This window comes from Anastrepha obliqua, chromosome 4, assembly GCF_027943255.1.
Source record: "Anastrepha obliqua isolate idAnaObli1 chromosome 4, idAnaObli1_1.0, whole genome shotgun sequence".
NCBI lineage: Eukaryota > Metazoa > Arthropoda > Insecta > Diptera > Tephritidae > Anastrepha > Anastrepha obliqua.
Genome location: NC_072895.1, coordinates 22,787,660 through 22,807,614, shown reverse-complemented (window position 1 = coordinate 22,807,614; position 19,955 = coordinate 22,787,660). Strand labels below are relative to the sequence as shown.

The 19,955-nt window shown below is 39.2% G+C and overlaps 1 protein-coding gene across 1 annotated transcript in view; it reads right to left on the bottom strand.

The window, feature by feature from the left end:
• Positions 1-19,955, bottom strand: part of LOC129243579 (uncharacterized) — a 112,395-nt gene that overhangs the window by 31,499 nt on the left and 60,941 nt on the right. The window contains exons 3-4 of the mRNA XM_054880699.1: positions 4,221-4,329; positions 1,056-1,161 (exon numbers count right to left, since the gene is read on the bottom strand). Coding sequence (XP_054736674.1) covers positions 1,056-1,161; positions 4,221-4,329 — 215 coding nt within the window. The remainder of the gene's footprint in view (positions 1-1,055; positions 1,162-4,220; positions 4,330-19,955) is intronic.

Below are 19,955 nucleotides of genomic sequence, written 5' to 3'. Positions count from 1 at the left end.
CTCCAAGATATTTAATTTCCTTGGATAGCTGGACTGCATATGCTTGTGCATATGCTTGTGCGTAGACTCCCGAATCGTTTAAGGTGGTGAGTAGAGGATCGATTACCATGCACCAGAGCAATGGAGACAGCACACCGCCTTGGGGGCAGCCTCTATTAACCCCAGATGACACCATCAGTTCTTCCTCTGCTAGCACCGAAACGATTCTTTGGGCCAGCACCGAACGAATCCAATCTACTAGCACCCGGTCTAGTTGTTTTTTATTACTATTTTCTGTACTCAAAATTATATAATTTTTTGTTTTTAATTTAATTATTTTGTTTTATTTGCCTTTACTTTATTTTATTGTTGTTGTTATTTAAATGATATTCTATTTTACTTTACTTTGTTAATTAATTTTTTTATATTCATTTCGGTTTGATTTTGATTTTATTTTTCTTACTAATTATTTGCATATATCGCACTATTTTTTATTTATTTTTGGTAAATTTAGTTTTAACTTTATTTCAATTAGTTGTACTTTATTTTATTCCATTTCGAACAACTCGGTTTCCCTGAAGAGTATTCCTGCAAATAGTTTGTATGTAGAAAATTGCTCAACTCACTGGCGTTTCTGCGGTTGCGGTTAGAATTTAGCTAATTAACTCTATAAAGTGGCTGATGACCACAATTTACGTGCAGTGAAAAGGCAGCTACTCATAAACATTTCAATGCACAAACCGGTAATGGATGGAAGAAGTCGAGAGTGACTAGAGTTGAACTAGTTGCAATGTGCAATGCTAACGCTCCGCTATTCAACTTCAAACGTTAATGATACGCGTAGTGAGGGTTAGGTGAGTATTAGTACGAGTATTGGTGTAGTCAATCATCTATGCGTCAGTTTACTATGCCGTCTGCTTCAAAGGAATTAGTAATGTACTTGAGAGCTAGCAGGGTACGTACATATGACTTCAAAGAACGTGCACCTAAGTATGTATATGTGTATTTATGTATATGTATTATAAGTGATGGCTGGAGGTGATAATGTTATTTGTGCGCACATCAAATTCACTTACCTGACGTGAAAGCACGTTGGCCACATCGTTTGATGCCTGAGAATCGGATTCGACCTCCTGTAGGAATGTTTCCCATGTTTGGAAAATTGCCATATGGCAGTCGGGTCTAAAGAAGAGAAAAAATTGTATGTTAATTATATCAAAAAATTAAAAATTAAAAATTATTGAATATTCGTAAGAAAACTTTCTGTTCCCAAAAGTTCATCTCTATGGATTATCACAATCAGATTAGAAATACTGAAACACAAACAGGAGGAGAGGGAAAGTAGATACATATAATGAGAGGGTTGAATTAATTCCCAAAGTGCGTAGGGCCTCGCAAGTGAAGGCTGATAAACTTCTTTTTTTCTTAATATTCCATGGAGGCTTTCAAACGCTCGTATGCAACAACAACTATCGGCAAACAACATAGTGCATTGCAAACTCGCGTGCCTTGAAGGCATATAGCTAAATGGTAGTGAACTCCATGAGCTCGCTTTCAATATTAATAAGGGACTTTCCTTTAAAGAATTTATCCCCCGCATAGAAAGAGCATTCTGCTATATCTTTCTGGAGACTGTTGTTAGATCTCAACGCTGAATGGGAATAGAATGATTTCTGGTGGAGTTATCAGCGATACCAAAACTATATTACATCTGGAAGAAAAATGGGGGAAATGAAAAACGGGTATCATTAAATTCGTGCACGAATGCAGTGCCCGTCGTCCTTAACGCGATTCTACAACCCACGATGCTAAAGTTTCCTCATTCCAATATTTGTTATCGCAAGCTTCAGACCAGCTGCAACGCAACTAGATTGCATGCGGCTCGAGTATAGAAAGATCCAGCCTTCATTTACGCTAGAATTCTGTAAAGTATCCTCAAATATAGAGAGATTAACAACTCGATATACTCAAAAGAGCTCGCACTAAATCTCATTCTATGCCACCGAACTATTTTAAACTTTTTCAAGCTGAGTTAATGGCCCACGGAGAGGCGATTATCTGCCTCGGACGTACTTCCATCTGTATGCAGTCTATAATAGTTTAATCTGAAAATATAATCTCTTTTGTATCGATCTTCATTTGTAGTACGCGGCATCAGTGGGTATCTTGAGATGAATAATTAAGGTATACCCTTTTAATTTTACCCGGCCTAAAATAGAATTCCGTGAACCCCATAGAGTTATTCTTACCTCGCGAGATCTGGTCGAGACAGAGAATTTTATATGGAGCATTTTACATGCACAGCAACGGACAAGTTGAACACCCGGCGGAACTAGATTATACATCCAACTTTTTTTGGAGTAAAACCCTTCTGCAAGCTTACCAAAGATCCATCAAAAATCTGATGAACTGCATCAGCAGAATAAAACGGCTAACACAACCGCAAATTAGTCACCGTTCATGGTCCACAAATACTCAACCCTCCCCACCCCTCTCCTTTGCGTCCTATCGCTTTTTCCTTCACCTCTTTTCCTCCTCTTCCAATGGTATCACAAAGGATGAACCAAACTTCTTTCGTCCAAGTCGGTCCAATCTCTGGGCAACCATTACTACCTAACCTTACCAAAGATTCCATACAAAAAATTGACAAAGACTGGAAGAAAACGCCATTCATATGACGCTGCATGAATAGGAGAGGAATAAAGAGCTAGGGAAGAAGCAGCCAAAATAATTTATACTTCCCTCTTGAGGAGTGCCAAGTAGGCTCTTAAATGTGAATAGAAAGACCTTACGAACTCTCACTATACAGAACATTGTTGTCTTTGTTATCGCATCAGGGTGCCCCGCTGTCATGTGACTTCTTTAACCTGATGCTGGAAAAGATCGTGCGCGCCGCAGAACTTACTCGATCAGACACAATTTTTTATAAGAGCGTACATTTGTTAGGCTATGGCGATGATACTCACATCAACAGCCTCAGAACCCACACTGTTAGTTCTGTCTTCTCCAAACTGGATAAAGAAGATAAACGAATGTGTCTGGTGGTGAATGAGGACAAAACGAAGCACCTCCGGTCAATAAACCAACGGTCAACGGACTCGCGTATTGGCATTGTTCTCGTTATGATTTCGAGGTTGTATGAGACTTCGTCTTCGAATCTAACGGGAAATCTTTCTTGCCAACAAATACTACTTTGGGCTAAGTAGGCAATTGAGTAGTGAAGTCCGCTCTCGACGAACAAAAGGTGATGGCGTAGAAGCTTGGACGACGACAATATCCGATGAAGCGACCCTTGGAGTGTTTAAGAAAAAGATTCTCTGCAAGCTCTTGGACCTTTGCACGTTAGTGAGAGCGAGAACCATAGGAGATGGAAAAATAAGCTGTGCGTGATCTTCACGGCGACATAGACATAACGCAGCGAATAAAGATCCAGCGACTTTGTTGGCTGAGTTATGTCGTCCGAATGAATACGAGCACTACGGCTCTGAAAGTATTCGATGCGGGACCAGCTGGTGGTAGCAGAGGAAGAGGAAAACCTCTTCTACGTTGAAAAGATCAACTGGATCAGAACTTGACTTCACTTGCTGTATCCAATTGGCGTCGGTTAACACGAAAAAAAAAACTACTGGGATGTTTTGCGAAGCTCACCCACAATCCCTTAAGCGGTTATTGCGCCAAGAAGTTATCAGGTAAGTAAGATTAGTAGAATCAAGCATCTTTCGCTTTGGTGAACTGGGTGATGAAGCATCAGAGTAAATTTTCTGCAAATGCGCAACTCGTGCAAGGCGAGGACCTACTCATCTAGATCCATAGGATATCCTACCACGCCTACCTATCTACAAAAACTGTAGGGTGTAACTTAGGATGAAAATTAGTAAGAACATGTCGAGTAACGCATGGGCTGGTGTTATTTAGGAGGCCGATTATAGTTTTTTCAGTAAATACAGCTTTTATGCTTATTTCAGGATCAAACAAAAAAACAAATTCACTGCAGTCTTCACTACAATATTTTCCTTCGATTCGAATTCTGTGCCTTAGACCATTTTGCATCAAATAATTGGTAGGAGGATAAATGAAGAAAATAGGACAAATACTAAAATTTATTGAGAAAGTTGGCATCTGAATCCATGAAGATTGGTCCCCTTGTGCGGCTCTTGCAGTCGGCAGTGCTAAATCCTGTCGATATTCTATTTGCCTACCCTTTGGAATCCGATATCTTGCATTTGTATTTGTATTCTTACCTTTCTTTGCGAAGTTCTGCATTCTTTTTACGATAATTGGAGACTAAAGTTTGTAGGGCAGTTGCGTGTTCCTCGTATAAATGGGAAAGGGTTTCGGTGAAATCAGATACTGGAAAGAAATAAAGCAGAGTATGGATTTAAAATTAATTAAAGTAATTGAAACTTAAGCCTTAGAAATGAGAATTCATATTTTCCATAATCACAAATACATACAATCAAACAACATAACACAAACTTTCCCATCCAAATAATGCCACCGCCACCACACCCAGATTAGTATGACGAACTGCCTTCTTGGGCCGCCAACAAAGCAAATATTGATACAGCCTCAAACTTCACATTAAATGTAAGCAAATGTAAGCATACCTATGACCGATAGGTTTTCGTAAAAGAAGATGCACACTTTGTTTTTGTGCAACAACTGGCCGCGTAAAATTATGACTAACTGTCGCACGCACTCGTGTAAACAAACCCGCCAACATCGCACAAATGCGCTTTGGGAGGCTATTAAAAGTTTGAAATTAAATTTGTCTACTACGCAACGGAGTGAAATGAGCCGACGGCTGATGACGTAGTGCTGCTGTTGCTGCTCGCTTTCGCAGCTGGCTGGCAGCTAGGCGCGTGAATCCTTTGATATGATTTTATGCGAACCCAAATCAAATTGATGTGAAAGTTGAAAATATCATTAGCTACGCTAATGTGGAGCTTTTAAAAATAATGCACTTTTATACGTTGGTTCGTCTTTAAATAGTTGCCTTTTGAATAAAAAAAAATTACGAACCAAACTTACAATTGAATTATAGAGAAAGCAGAAAAGGTGTTTATTACCTCAAGAGGTGCAAGCTCACCTTTATTTAAAAGATGGCATCCTTTTTACTTTTAATGAGCAATTTTCGTTCAAATATCTGCGGGTACGGTCCCGCGTAGCAAATAAGAAAGCGGTATTTGAGGTATATGGACTTTGAAACAAAAATAAAAATGGTCGGCTTGAAGTGAAAGCATTGATATGTCAATCTTTAAAACTCAACTGTAAATGATGAAATTCGCAGAAAGACGGTTCGGAGGGGTTTTTCCCAATTCTGACGGCCCTGCTGGTGTTGGGCAACGTCATCTTGCATAGCCGTATTAGTTTTGCGGGGATACCAAATTCAGGCATCACGGCATACAGATAACTCCTTTCCGTTCTGTCGAATGCAGCTTTGAAGTCGTCGAAAAGATGGTGTGTGTCGATTCTCCTTTCATGAGTCTTTTCCAAGATTTGGCGTATTGTAAATATTTGGTCGATGGTAGACTTTCCAGGTCTAAAGCCACACTGACAAGGTCCAATCAGTTGGTATATGGTGGTCCTCAGTCTTTCACACAATACGCTCACTAGAACCTTATACGCGATATTTAGGAGACTAATTCCGCGATAATTGGCACAGATTGCAGAATAGCCCTTCTTATGGATTGGGCAGAGCACACTTAAATTCCAATCGGCAGGCATGCTTTCATCCGGCCATATTTTGAATAGAAGCTCATGCATGCACCATATCAGCTCCTCGCCGCCGCGTTTGAATAGCTCATTCGGCAGTCCGTCGGCCACCGCCGCTTTCTTGTTCTTTAGTCGCATTATAGCTATTCTCACTTCGTCGCGGTCAGGTAACGGAACGACAGTCGGAGCCGTCACTGATTGGGGTATCGGGATCTTCACATTCTCTGTGACGTGCGCAGCTGTTACTGTTTAACAGGTTCGAGAAGTGTTCCCTCCATAATTTAAGTACACTCTGGATGTCAGTCACCAAATCGCTGTCTATGTTCTTACAGGAAAACACCCCGGCCTTCAAACCTCCTGCAACCCGCCGAAAATTCTACCAGAATTTTCGGGCGTTGTTCCTATTGGCCAGCAATCTAAAGCTCCTCCCGCTGACGTATTTCGGCGTGTCGTTCCTTCTTTCTGATAATACATCTCTCTTGCTTCCTTAGATCCCGGTAGCGATCCCGCTTTGCTCGCGTTGCGCCCGATCGCAGCATGGCTCTATAAGCAGCCTCTTTTCTTTCTGCGGCAGCATGATATTCCTCGTCGTACCAACTGTTTTTTCGGGCTCGTCGAAGTCCGATTTCTTCTTCGGCGGCGGTACGTAGGGAACGAGAGATGTTGTTCCATTGCTCGTGCACTCCAGATTATTGTGCAGTACTCTCTGAGAGCAGAAGTGAGAGTCGAGGGGCGAATCTTCTGGCTGTCTCTTGTGATTGCAGCTTTTCGGTGGCGAACATTCTTTGCGTAGTTAGATTTACGTTTTTGCTGCACAGAGGCGTGTGCGCAGTTTGGCTGCAGCGAGGTAATAATCCGAGTCTATGTTGGGTCCTCGGGTCGTACGTACATCTAATACACTAGAAGCGTGTTTTCAATCTATCGCAATATGAATCTGGTTTCGCGTTTTTCCATCAGGAGACAGCCAAGTAGCTGGGTGTATCTTTTTATGCTGGAACCTGTACTGCAGGCTACCATATTTTTATTTTTAGCCTCTGTCCGTTACTGGATGTTTCGTTGTGCAGGCTGAATATTCCAACTGTGGGACCAAAAATTCCCTCCTTGCCCAGCCTGACGTTGAAGTTGGCAAGCACGATTTTTATGCCGTGGCGGCGGCAGCGCCTGCTCACATTGGCTCGCTCTCGGAGCGGTGATCGGAAGCTACCCAGAGAATACTTGGGCTATGCGCGGAAGTTGTGAGCTGCTTGAACCGTATGCAAAAAACAATCGCCCAGGCCACTCCCAAGTGAATGGCATTCATTGACTTTCCCTACTTGCGTGGACTTCTACATATGGAACCATCCTCCGAAGTGTGTCCACATATACTAAATTGAGAACATGAATATTGTCTTTTCATTTTGACTTGAATCGGTGAATTTGACACTTTCTGACTTTGCTCATAATCGGCAAAGCAGTACTAGCTCTAATGGGTAATATTTATTTTTGATACAACTAGTCCTATTTGGAACTAGTTTCAATTGATACTAGTCCCACTTAGTCCTGGTGCTGAACTAGTGACCTAGAAAGGAGTATGCATTTCTCTATTTTATTAATATTACTTACACTAGTTATTTTCACATGGCAATACCCGTCAAATACCACTGGCTACTCCTCTATTATTTACACAAAATTCGGCATAATAAATCTAGTCGGTATCCATCCATCCAGCCAGCCTCCATTTTCGAAGGATTCTTAGTAAATATAATAAATTTATTAAATTACCGACACAGTCCTTTGGCGATAGTTTCAAAGTAGCATTGCATCCGATCGCTGTGTTCGCAATTGATTTTATTTCGCCTGCCTCAATGGCATACACACATAGCCACACACATACACACGCATGTATGTGTTAACCCTCCGATGTTCATATGGGTCTGGCCAGACCCATTCGATCTTTAAATGTATGTAGATCTTTTATTTTTAATATCTGAGGCTTCTTAGTCCATGACTTCCTAAAATGTAGTGTGCTAAAAACAATGAAGTAGCAAAATTAAGATTTTTGCTATATTTGTTGTAAAAATAATAATTTCAAACTAATTTCGTTAATTAAGCTCACATGGGTCTGTGCAGACCCATATAAGCTTCTCATGTAAATTAGTTAACCGTTAGGTGTAAACAACTAAACTGTTAGCGGAGGCAGCGGCAGAGATAATTTTTTAGTTGACATTTGAAAATTAAAGTGAACACGTGTTTTTTTAATTAGTGGGAAGTGTTTTTTTAAATAAAATGGAACAAGTAAATATGGATGAAGTTGATGTGATGACGCGTTTGCTTCGTAAGCTAAGTGCAGCAAATGTGAGTCCGGAAGAACGTCAGCGACTTCAGGCACAAATTCAAGAAATTATGGGACAGGAGTCCGATCCATTTGAAACAAGTGGCGACGTAGAAGATGATGAATATTTTCCAGATGAAGATGACTTCGGTGAAGCATCAGATATAGAACAGGAAATCGAGTTAGAGGCTGTTCTGGATGAAAACCATGATGATATTGACGATTTGTATAGAAAAGCTATCGCCCTTCAGGCTTCAACCACAATGGAATCATGCAGCACATCTATTACCCAGGGCCTTATATACAGGTCGAAAGATGGTAAGATGTGCAATTCAAATCCTCCACCATCCAAAGCCTCGTTGTCACAATGTTACAACTTTTACTCGTAAAGGGCCACTACGAGGAGCGGCACCGAGTCATAAAGCTCTTTTTAAGCTATTGCTGTCTCCTGAAATCGTAAGTATCATTGTGCGGGAAACCAACAGAAAAGCCGTTCAAGCGTTTCGTCTATGGAATGAAAAGCATCCCAGTAATAAACAACGTTCTTAGGTAATGACTAACGAAGACGAAATGTATGCTTTTTTTGGGATGCTGCTTATTGCTGGTGTATTCCACTCGAATTCTCAGCCAGCGAAAGAATTGTGGGCCAGTTACAATATGCCAATTTATAAGGCCACTATGTCATTGAATCGGTTCAAGAGCTTAACAACTTTCATCCGTTTCGATAACAGTGGTACTCGTGCTGAGAGGTTAAAGCAAAGCAAATCTGCTGCCCTGGACGATGTATGGCTCATGCTGGTGGCCAATTTAGAGAAAGCATACACTCCGCATTGTCATGTAACCGTCGATGAACAGTTATTTCCATATCGTGGGCGCACTCGATTCACTCAATATATTCCGAGGAAGCAGGCAAAATATGGCATGAAAGTGTGGTGGATTTGTGACTCTGTTTCAAACTACCCTTTGAAAGGTATAATTTATACCGGAAAACCATCAGGTGGCCAGCGAGAAACGAATCAAGATGAACGGGTCGTCATGAAATTGATGGAAAATTATATGGACAGCGGTAGGACTGTTTATGCTGACAATTGTTTTTCAACATACAACTTGGCAGAAATGTTGATGGATCGTAGAGTGGCTTTCGTCGGTACCGTAAGAAAAAATAAGACCTTCATTCCGCATGATTTGCTTAACCCGAGGCGTGATGTTAAAAGCACTTTATTTTGTTATCACAATAATAATATCGCTCTGTGCTCGTATATGGCAAAGCCGAAAAAGCCAGTAATTACCACCGATCCATTGAAAGGATTCAAGCCAGATCAAATTTTGGACTACAATAAACTTAAAGCGGGGGTAGATACAATGGATCAAATGTTGACTGGCTATTCGTGCAAACGCTTGACAAACCGTTGGCTACTGGCAATGTTTTATAATATGCTTGATATTGCCGGTTTGGCCTCATTCATTCATCTATGACGAGCTGAATCCGGCAAAGCAGAGTGATAAGAGGCGCTCATTTATCATTGAATTGGTACGGCAGCTAGTTATCCCACATATGACGAAACGGGCGACTAACCCATTATTATGGAGGTTTGCTCATATAAGACAAGCAATGAATCTTTTCAATATCAAGGTGAGTATGAATTATATACACACCTACATATATCTCCGCGTATAAAGATATGTGTATGCATGTATTCATAATTACTAATTTAAAATAAATTATTTCGCTACTTTTAGGTACCGGAATCTTGTCCATCGACATCAGATGCAGCACAGCAACAATCATATGCTCAAGTTGCCTCAACACGGCCATCGTGCTACCATTGTGATGCTTCTTCTTCGAAAAAGCGACGTAAAACTCGTTATAACTGCAACAAATGTAATCATCCCATATGTCTTAATGAACATTCCGTGCAACTATATAGTTGTAAACCCGATTGCTCTTCGTAATTAATACTAATCCGTTCAAATAAATAAATAAAATTATTTTTAAAACCGTATTTCTTACATTATTTGTATGGGTCTGGGCAGACCCATATGATGCACTTACCGCATCATAAGGCACCGAACATCGGAGGGTTAATATGTAGATATGTAGTGGAAAGAAGAGTGCCACTAAAAATGTATTTCCCTATTTCAGACTTTTCCTCTGAGAAATACATACATACTACACATACACACGAATCCTCAGAGGATGCTCACATATACACACACACAAACACACACACAAACACAACAATAGCAAAGCATTGCAAAATTGAATTACAGTTGATTTTGAAGTGGTTTTATTTGATTGTGCTCAACGTTTAAGTGGATGGACGAACGAATGACAAAACATGCGGGGCAAAGCGGGTTTAGGAAGTTAAATGTTGGCAATAAAAGTGTAAATATTTATCTATCTTTATCGGTTTTTGTGTGGGCGCGTAAGCTGCTGTAGTGAAAAATAATAGAAAATAAATTTACACGATACATCAAATTCAAGCTGCCCACTTAATCCTTTAGAGATTTGGGTATTTGAAAAATAAGAATGACAAGCGAGTGTCATTTTGAGACACAAAACCACTACTTGGATGCACCTGATGGTTGTCAGGTTACCCGAAAGAGTTTTTAGACGCAGGTCCAAGCGAGGATAATTGGACTAACTCAATACTAATCTTGCTAAGGAGTGCGAGCGATACCGTGATGTTCCAAAGAACTACAAGAGGTTTTTCGGGAATCGAAAGGAGCCTCCTATAAGAAATTCTGCAGCGTTACTGAATCCCTGAGTGACACGTCCAAATTGGTTAGGACTCTGAAAAGGGACCCAAACTGCGTCACTTAAGAAGTCTGATGGCCCCTTCACGGAGATGCAAAGTAAGACACTCAGCTTGCTGATGGAATCTCACTTTCCAGGTAATCAGATAAACGTCGGCCGGCAACAACCCTTATTGATAGAGGCGGTTGTCAGCATGACTGGTACGTTGCCAGATCTGTGGGGAATGAGGCTGCCATTTGCTTTTCCATCAAATCTTTTGGCGGCTAAAAGTCACCCGGACTAGATGGCATATATCCTGTCATGCTGAAGGAAGGCGTAGAGTCCGTGACAACAGCCATGAAGAAAATCTTCTCTGCATGCCTCGCACTGGCTCTTGGAGGATGGCTCTTGGAGGATGGTGAGGGTCGCCTTCATCCCAAAGGTTGAAAGAGATGACTGCACCAGCTCCAAAAGCTTTAGACCCATCAGCATGACTTCTTTCATGCTGAAAAGTCTCGAAAGACTGGTGGAATTGCGCATACGTCAGAAGTGGCTGAAGGCTCACCCTCTGTCTCCATTTCAGCATGCCTATCAAAGTGGAAAAACCTGCGAGTTGGCACTGCAAAACCTTGTTGCTAGGGTAGAGCTGGCCATCGATAGGAGGGACTACGCTATGGGCATCTTTTTAGACATAGAGGGGGCATTCGATAATGCCACTTTTGATAGTACGTGCAGCTCTGCTAGTAGACATGGTGTAGACCGGGTGCTAGTGAATTGGTTTCGTTCGATGCTGGCCCAAAAAATCGTCTCGGCGCGAGCAGAGGAAGACCTGCTGGTGTTATCCGGGGTTAATAGAGGTTGCCCACAAGGCGGAGACTTTTTCGCATAGATATACGCTTAAATTTTCATCTTAATCTACGAAAGTGGTTTTATTCAAAATTAAAGTGGAAAATTTTGACAAATGTACTTTAGAAGTAGGTGAGAAATCGTGGGCTAAACATAACGAAAAAATGCGCGATAAATATAAGCAATTGACTCGTGATCAAAAATTGATTATTTTTACTTTAGAAAAAAGAACGAGTGCCTATTCGCGGGATAGCAAAAAAAGTTGTATTTATGTAGCCATCACACACTAATAAATTTTTCAAAAAGAAAAAGACTGGATAATGGCTTAGATTGTCAGAGTAGTGTTGGAACTAGAAGCAAGACATCTCACCGAACAGATGGTGTTAATCGTAGGTTTTGTTTAAAGGATCGCTTAAGAAACTGCATAAAATATAGAAAGGACCTGGAGGAGCAACATAATCTAGACATAAGCACGAGAATTGTGCGCAGAAGGCTGCAGGAGTACGACTAGAATACAAGAAGACCCGCGCAAAAACCACTTTTATCTAAAAAAATGAGACTTACTAGGTGGGAATGGGCAAACACGCATTGTAACTGGTTCTTGGAGCAGTGAGAAGGCTATCAAAGCAACAGTGAGAAATGACAAAATATTGTATAAGAGCAGATTTAATTTGCACTGCAACGACGGCATGTCCTCGATTTCCAGGGGAATGCTTCAGAGAAAATTGTGGGACGAGAAAGGTTAAGCATCCTGAAAGCCAAATGACATGGGCATGCTTTTCTTTTTATAAAGGGCGTCCTTTACTTTTTGTTGTTGGAATGATAAATGTCCAAAGGTATGAAGAAGTTGCATGCAATTGTATCGTTCCAGTCGTAGAGGAACAACATGGGCACACTTCTGAGGTCATCTTTCGGGACGAGTCCGCATCATGTCATCGCGCTAAACTGGTGAGTTTTTAGACAGTATTTCATCAACGATATACTCATATGCTTATGGTTAGAAAAAGTGGCATCTGTCGCCGTTTTGTTTCTAACAGGTGCACAAAATGTTTTCAGATTTCAGATTATCGCATATGGCATGACCAGGAAATTATTCCACTTGAACGCGATTCAGCATTTGTGACACACGATCAAAAAGGCAGCGGCTCAACACAGACCAAACTCTCTACGGCAGAGCCGTAAAAATTGTTCAACAAGGCATGGGAGCAGGAAATTCCAAACGAAATTTGTAAAAACTTGGTTTCTTCAATGCCTGCCTGGGCCTAAACAGTTAATGCCACCAAAGGTGCCTCAACTGCATATTAGTGCATTTACTTAAATATTCATAAATTTTTTTGTATCGAAAACAAACGCGAAAGCTACGCAAATATTGGAAAAATATTAAGGGGTTACATACGTCCAGAATTTTCAAAAAAAAAACGATTATTTTTTATAGATTATTATTCTTTAGAGTTTTAGGCGTATTTCTGTGGAAGTTGATTGTAACAATTCCCCATAGATACAAAGTTATAGTAGAAAGTATAACTGCCTGACGAGAGTTTGATGCGCGCAGGTAGCTGTCCTTCGTTTGAGGCAGCTGGCCGTTACTTTCGGAGCCTTTCAGCCTGTCGGCTCTTTGTTGTATCTGCTTTTAATGATGGAGCAGAGAATTTATTAAGAATTGAAAGATTACTTGGAATAACAATTCGATTTGAGGGGTACCACTATTGTCTCGGAAAAAATTCGAACGGGCCAAAACACGCACGGATCAAGGCTATCAAAGCAACAAAAGAGGCCAGAACATCTCCTAGACTGGAAAAAAAAAAAACAACAACAATTGCTTACTGATCAGAAAGGCATACAATATGAAGCTAGAATGGGAGATTAGACGTAAGTTAAAAAAAGAAATTAAAAAATTCATTTTAAGCTCTTGCTTTACAATATTTTCCGAAACTCTGGAAAGTGGCAGAGATTATTGCATTGCCACGGTAAAGATCCGACGTCATCTTATAGGCCAATAAGTTTACTACCGACAATATCTAAAATTGCTGAAAAATTACTGCATGATCGACTAAGCCAATTTCTGGAAAAAAACGTATAATACCGGATCATCAATTTGGATTTAGAAAAAACATTCGACTATCCAACAGAGCCATAGAATTACAAATAAAATCCAATCAGACCTTGAAAACAATCGTTATTGTGCGGCAGTATTCTTAGACGTAGCTAAAGCGTTTGACAAAGTGTGGCACAAAGGCTTACTCCACAAAATAAAAATAATGATCCCTTTTGACTACTATCTTATCATAAAAAGCTACCTAACTAACCGAAGTTTCTATATTAAATATGACAATCAATGTTCAGATATTCATCAAATAACTGCTGGAGTTACGCAAGGAAGCGTTCTTGGACCGCTACTATATGTTTTATTCACCGCAGACATACCACCTCCTGACGAAACTAATTCATCAATCGCTACGTTCGCAGACGTTAAAATACTACTGGCATCGGACAAAAGTTTAACTATCGCTACTGAAAAACTGCAGCGATACACAAACGCAGTTAAGCAATGGTTCGATAATTGGTGCCTAAAAATAAATGAAGACAAATACCTTGGAATACATTTGGATTCGAAACTAAATTGGAATCACCACATAAAGCAAAAGATCAAACAAATAAAAGAAAAACTTCGACAACTTCATTGATTAGTCAGCACAAAATCCAGACTTACTATACAGAACAAGCTATTATTGTACAAAGCCATGATTAAACCACTCTGGCTATATGGACTACAGGTGTGGGGAACGGCTAAAAGTCTCATATAATTAAAATTCAACGACAACAATCGAAGATTCTTCGAATTTTGACCATGTCTGACAGGTACACGAAAAATAATGACATCCACAGGACTTTTAATACAGCAACAGTAGACGAAGAGACCAAAAAAATAGCAAGAAGCCACTTTGAAAAAATACAGGAACACAATAATGCAGAAATCAACAAACTTCTGGAAAGGGAAAAAACACTGAAAGACGCCTGAAGAGAAGTCGACCAAGCGACTTAATGAATGCTAGAAAAAAATAAATGTGCAAAGGGGTTAATTTGCTGTTATATTGTTGTACAATTGTAATTATGTAGAGTAAAACTTGTATTGAATATTATTTAATTGTATATTATTTCGTTTATTTTAATTTTTATCGCTTTGGCACTGGTCATTAAGCGATGTATGTAAATCCTGGCCAAATTGTTAAACAACATACTTAATGTCAAAGGACAGATGTATAAAATAAAGAGGAACAAAAAAAACGTTCTTGCTTTAAATGCGCGCGACCTCGAGCAAAACGCACTTGAAAGTTTAAACTCGTTTTTCTCGAGACTACTTTTTTCGGTACGGTCTGCGTGATAACTCATACAATTTTTAATATTTTTTGGTGCGTTTTTTTTTTTGTAATACTCGAAAGTATTTTTTATTAAAAAATTTTATCAACGTAATTAAAGTGTGACATTTATGACGTAAAACGCATACTTTTTTAAAATACCGTAAACTGCAAAATTTTTCGAAATTCAAAAATCCATCCCGACAACTACGATAACTACAACTTTGCTTTACAAGAATGTTTTTTACTTTTTACAGATCCATCAACATTTCAAAGAGAAATGATGCAGAATGTGGAAGTTTTTTTTTATTATACTTTGGGTCACGTGATTTTTTATATGCCAATTTTTGTAAAGGAAAATTAAAATAAATTTTTTTATAAAAGTTAAGTACTAAAAAACAATGTATAAATTTTTTATATTTATTTCTGTTGTTATCCCTTCTAAAAACATTTTTTCTTTTAGCGAGTTTTTGGCGCTGCTGGTCGTATGTAACCCCTCAAAAAATAAAAAAAATCGCACTAGCGTATGACAGAAAAATGATCTTCATAGTCTAAAATTAATAATTTATTGCTCAAAAAATATTTATTTATGAAGCATAACTTTCTATTTTGTGGATTTGGTAAGTTAAGCCGCAGTATTTGGGGGGGAAAAAGTGCCCAAAGTGAGGTGGTAAGATTTGCGTAGCCACGAGTGTACACACATTTTTCTATATCGAATTCTTAAACAAGATTTTCATCACGTTAGCAGTCATTGCAAATTCCCAATACAATGCAAATTTCATTTGGTATTAACTAACAATCAAAATTGGTTTTCCCACATGACTTGCCTCCATATTCTTAATAATGTTTTCATTAGTCTTACAGCTCTTAAAATTTCAAATTTCTTATTCATAAATATCCGCCAATAAAAGCAAATCGCATGGAGGCCTATACGACTTACAAAATACCGTCAGGCCTAATTTAACCATACCTTCCTCAACACTTACAGTTAGACAAGTGAGTGGCATTTGCATTTACATAAAATAATGTTCCAAAAGTGCTAGCAATCAAAAGAGAGGAATAAATTCCATAAGCAAATTGATGTCATAATTTTATGAGTGCATAAGCGCAGACAAGTATTTACACATTCAGTTTTAGATATATGCGTATATATGTACATACTTACTTACATGTATATGTTTGTAAGTATATTTCAGTACGAACCTTACGCCTAAGTGCCTGGAGCATTTGAACTTTGACGTTGAATCTATTGAACTGTAGGGTAGTGGAAAATTACTTCCTTTACATCCCGCAATATAATTTCTTTGGCATTTTGCAAAGCAGTTCATATGATTTAAATACGCTTAGGAAAGTAGGGGGGCAAAATTAAATCAAAAGCGAAATAGTTTAGGAAATTAACTAAAAATTTCAAAAGTAAAATTAAAGCATTAGGCTTTTAGCTACTTAGCTCGCAGATAAATCCCTCCAAAAATATATGAGTACTTGAGAGACCTTTTCGATATGGCTTCTTTTTTTAATTTTAAATTTAGTTTCATCTAAATTCGTCGTTTTGCACTAACTTCCCATCGACTTTTGCGTTATTTGGTTAAAGGAAGTTGGCCTGTGGAGACAACCTTTTAACGGAAATATTAGTATTTTGAGACAGTTAACACCGTCTTCCTCTGAACTTCAGACAGATCTCTCCATTCGCAAACTGGAGTTTGACGGTCGTGCCAGGGCAATCTTTCCAAGTAGGCAGGATTGAAACGGGGGAAAAATCTGAACTGAAGATAGTAAATCTCTCTTCAGTGACGGTTCTAAGATAGAATTGGATGTCGGAGCAAGGGTTTTCCCTAAATCGGCCAATTTATCTACTTCCTCAAAACTTACCTAAACTGCTATTGTTTTGCAGGCAAAAGTCTTTGCGATCTTGCGGGCATGCAAAATGCTTAGAGAACGTGGGAGCGAGGGGCATAATAACATTTTTTCCGATAGCGAAACCGCGATCAAGGGTCTGACGACGCCATGGAGCAGATCCTAGCAACTCAACTCCTGTAAGCAGGAGATGAAATCTTTTGCATGCTCAGGTAACATTTCTCTAATCAAAGTTTCAGGCCATAGAAACAAAGAGGGAAATGAAATAGCTGATGAGCTCACCAGGAAGGAGACAACTGAATTGGTCTCCCCCCCGATTATCGGTCTCCACCTGACTTTTGTTAAAGTGTAATCGCACAACTTATTTCTCAGGAAAGCGCTGACGAGATGCTTCGCGCCATTTCTTCGTGTGGTATTTCGAAAACCGCTTGAACTCAGTACAATAGACGCAAGACTATGAAAGTCCTGGGGATCTCAGTACACTAGACGCAGGACTATGAAAGTCATCTATGAAAGTCCTCTATGAAAGTCCTCGGGACTACTTTTCGTTCGATTTTCGAACTCGTATAAGTGTTTGCGGGTCATTGGAAAAGCTAGGTTTACCATTTATCCTCTATATCCAAAACCGTGTGGACTTTTTAGAGAAGGAGATAGTGGAGCATTTCCTCTGTAAATGTCCGGGCTTGGCAGCTTGACGATTAAGGTTCTGCTAGGTGCTACATTCTTCGACAGCCTGGAGCAACCCTTTCATTACCTCAACAGTTCTAGCTGACTGTAGACATATCTGCCTATTGGAGGTCTCAAAATGGTATCAAAACGGCGCTTTACTGCTACTTGGGAAGTGCCAAAGTGGTACTTCAACCATTTCACCTACCGTGAATTTAAGGCCGAATTTTTTACACAAAAATTTTTTGCATTTTAAGAATTCCTATAGATCCATCGGGCACTCCCACTACTATAGTATACCGAAGTAGAGTTCAGAGCTGCGATTTTGATTTTGTGGAAATACCTGAAAGTAAGAATATCAGCATTTCATCCACTTCAAGGGCAGTCGAGTACTGTAAATCCAGGTTAAACTATGTCGACAGACATAATATCCTGATGTTAACATGGGTCCCGGGACACGTGGGTATCGCGGGTAATGAGATCTCTGACTCCTTTAACCAGAACGGGCACTGAGGCCAACTTCTTTGGCAGTTCCTGTCATTAAGCAGAAGGGACTGTAAGCAGCTTGTTGGACTGATGACGGGCCACTTTCTGTGGGCAACGCACATGGAAAAGGTGGACATTTCAGACAGTGCACTCTGTCCAGCATGTGGAGAGGAGGATAAGACGGCGGACCATTTTCTGTGCATCTGCCTAGCTTTCGCCCGAATCGACAGAACAAAAAAAAAAAATAAAAAAAGAGAATATCAATCCATTTGAAGGATCTTGAGACGGTTTTCTAGTTGAAGTCGTTTATTTCTGCTGCAAGCTTTCAACATTTGGAGCTCTAGTCTCTTTCTTTGCCATTCAGATATACAGTACTTATGGAGGACTCCCAGTTTTTTGTCGTTCACACTTAGCTCTACCACCTTTAATTACGGAGATATATCTACTTAAATAGTGGCACAGCCTGCAGAAGAGCCATAGACGCATCCTGTTTTTGAGAAACTCGCCTTCGCTCTAACTAAGTATTCCCCTTTTGGCTCTCGCGCCAGAAAGATAGTAAATACTGCGCTCGTCTGGAGTAAATACTGCAGGAACTGGAGAAATAAAAGTGAGCAGAAGAAAAATCTGAGTAATGTGATTTCAAAAAATGATACCCTTTTGGGCATTACATTAATAATCGCTGATACAATTAATATAAGCTAACTTTTAGTCTAAAATATTAATTTTAATATGAAACTAAATTCATTTAATTTCCTAACGAATTTCTTAATTTTTGTTCCGCCAAAATTTTATTCTCATTTGGACAGCCTTTCTGCCTTATTTTAACTAAACTTGCGAAGTTAGTAGACGTGGAGACCAGCCGCCTGTTGTATTTTGTTCTGCGATAATTCGGCCTTACCTATCCCTCTTTCCTGCTTCCTCATTCCCTTCTGAACGATATCGCAATGAGGGAGTTTAGGTTTCACGTCTAAATGGACCCTATTACCCTTGGAGTCAACCATTTAACCTCAACTAACTGGAAGATAACAAAACTTAACTACCATTTTTAGTCCTTTTTCAGGTTCTTCTGCAACATTTCAAAAGTCATGAAAAAATTCACGACCCGAAATTAGCTTTGCTACATTTTGAGGCCAAACTCTTTCTTCGACTACTTAATTTTTTTTAATTTTAAAAATCTCGGAACACTTGAAAATATATGAAAAATGATAAAGAAAAACATCAAATAAAAAGCTACACAATTGCAATAAAAAAAACTGTGACGTTATGAAATTATTCCCGTTATTTCTAAAAACAACAACGTGCGATAAAAATTTTTTAACACACAGAAAAGACGACCACCCTAGTACAAAGTAAATATTGCGCAAAATTATCTCACATGAGAAGGTCAAAGCAAATCAAATTGTCTGCTGCAAGGGTAATACCTAAAACCATTTTGTAGCTGTCATATAAATAATGCAAAGCGGCTCAAGTGAATTATTGATGGGGCACCTTTTCACTTTTTAAGCTTTCGGCTTCATTACATCCATAGGTATGCGCTACAAAAGGAGCTGTGAAATATTTTTATATATTTTTGCTCTATTTCCATTTGATGGACTTAGCTTACCTATTTTTGGAAAAGATGCTTGCATGTAAATATGTGTGTACGTATTCAATTCTATGGCTAGCAGCAAGCGGCAGAAATAAAAGTTTAGTAGCAAATGAGAACCGAATAGCAAATTCAATTGTGCACAGAATATGAAATTTAAATTATGGCCAAGTTTTGTTGCAACTGGAAGGTGGCATTTGAACTTTACGTGAATTTAAATTGAAATAAAAACGTAAAAAGGTCTTACAAAAAATTCCAAAAGAATTTATGAAAGCTGGTGAACACCAAGTAAATGTTAAAGAAGTGGGATAGAATAGACGGGAGAGGAGAGTGTTGTCTTTGACAATTTATTTTTATTCCTAACTTTTAGTTAAATAATGAATGACTATTTCTTATCCTCTAACAAAGGCGGGGGAAGAA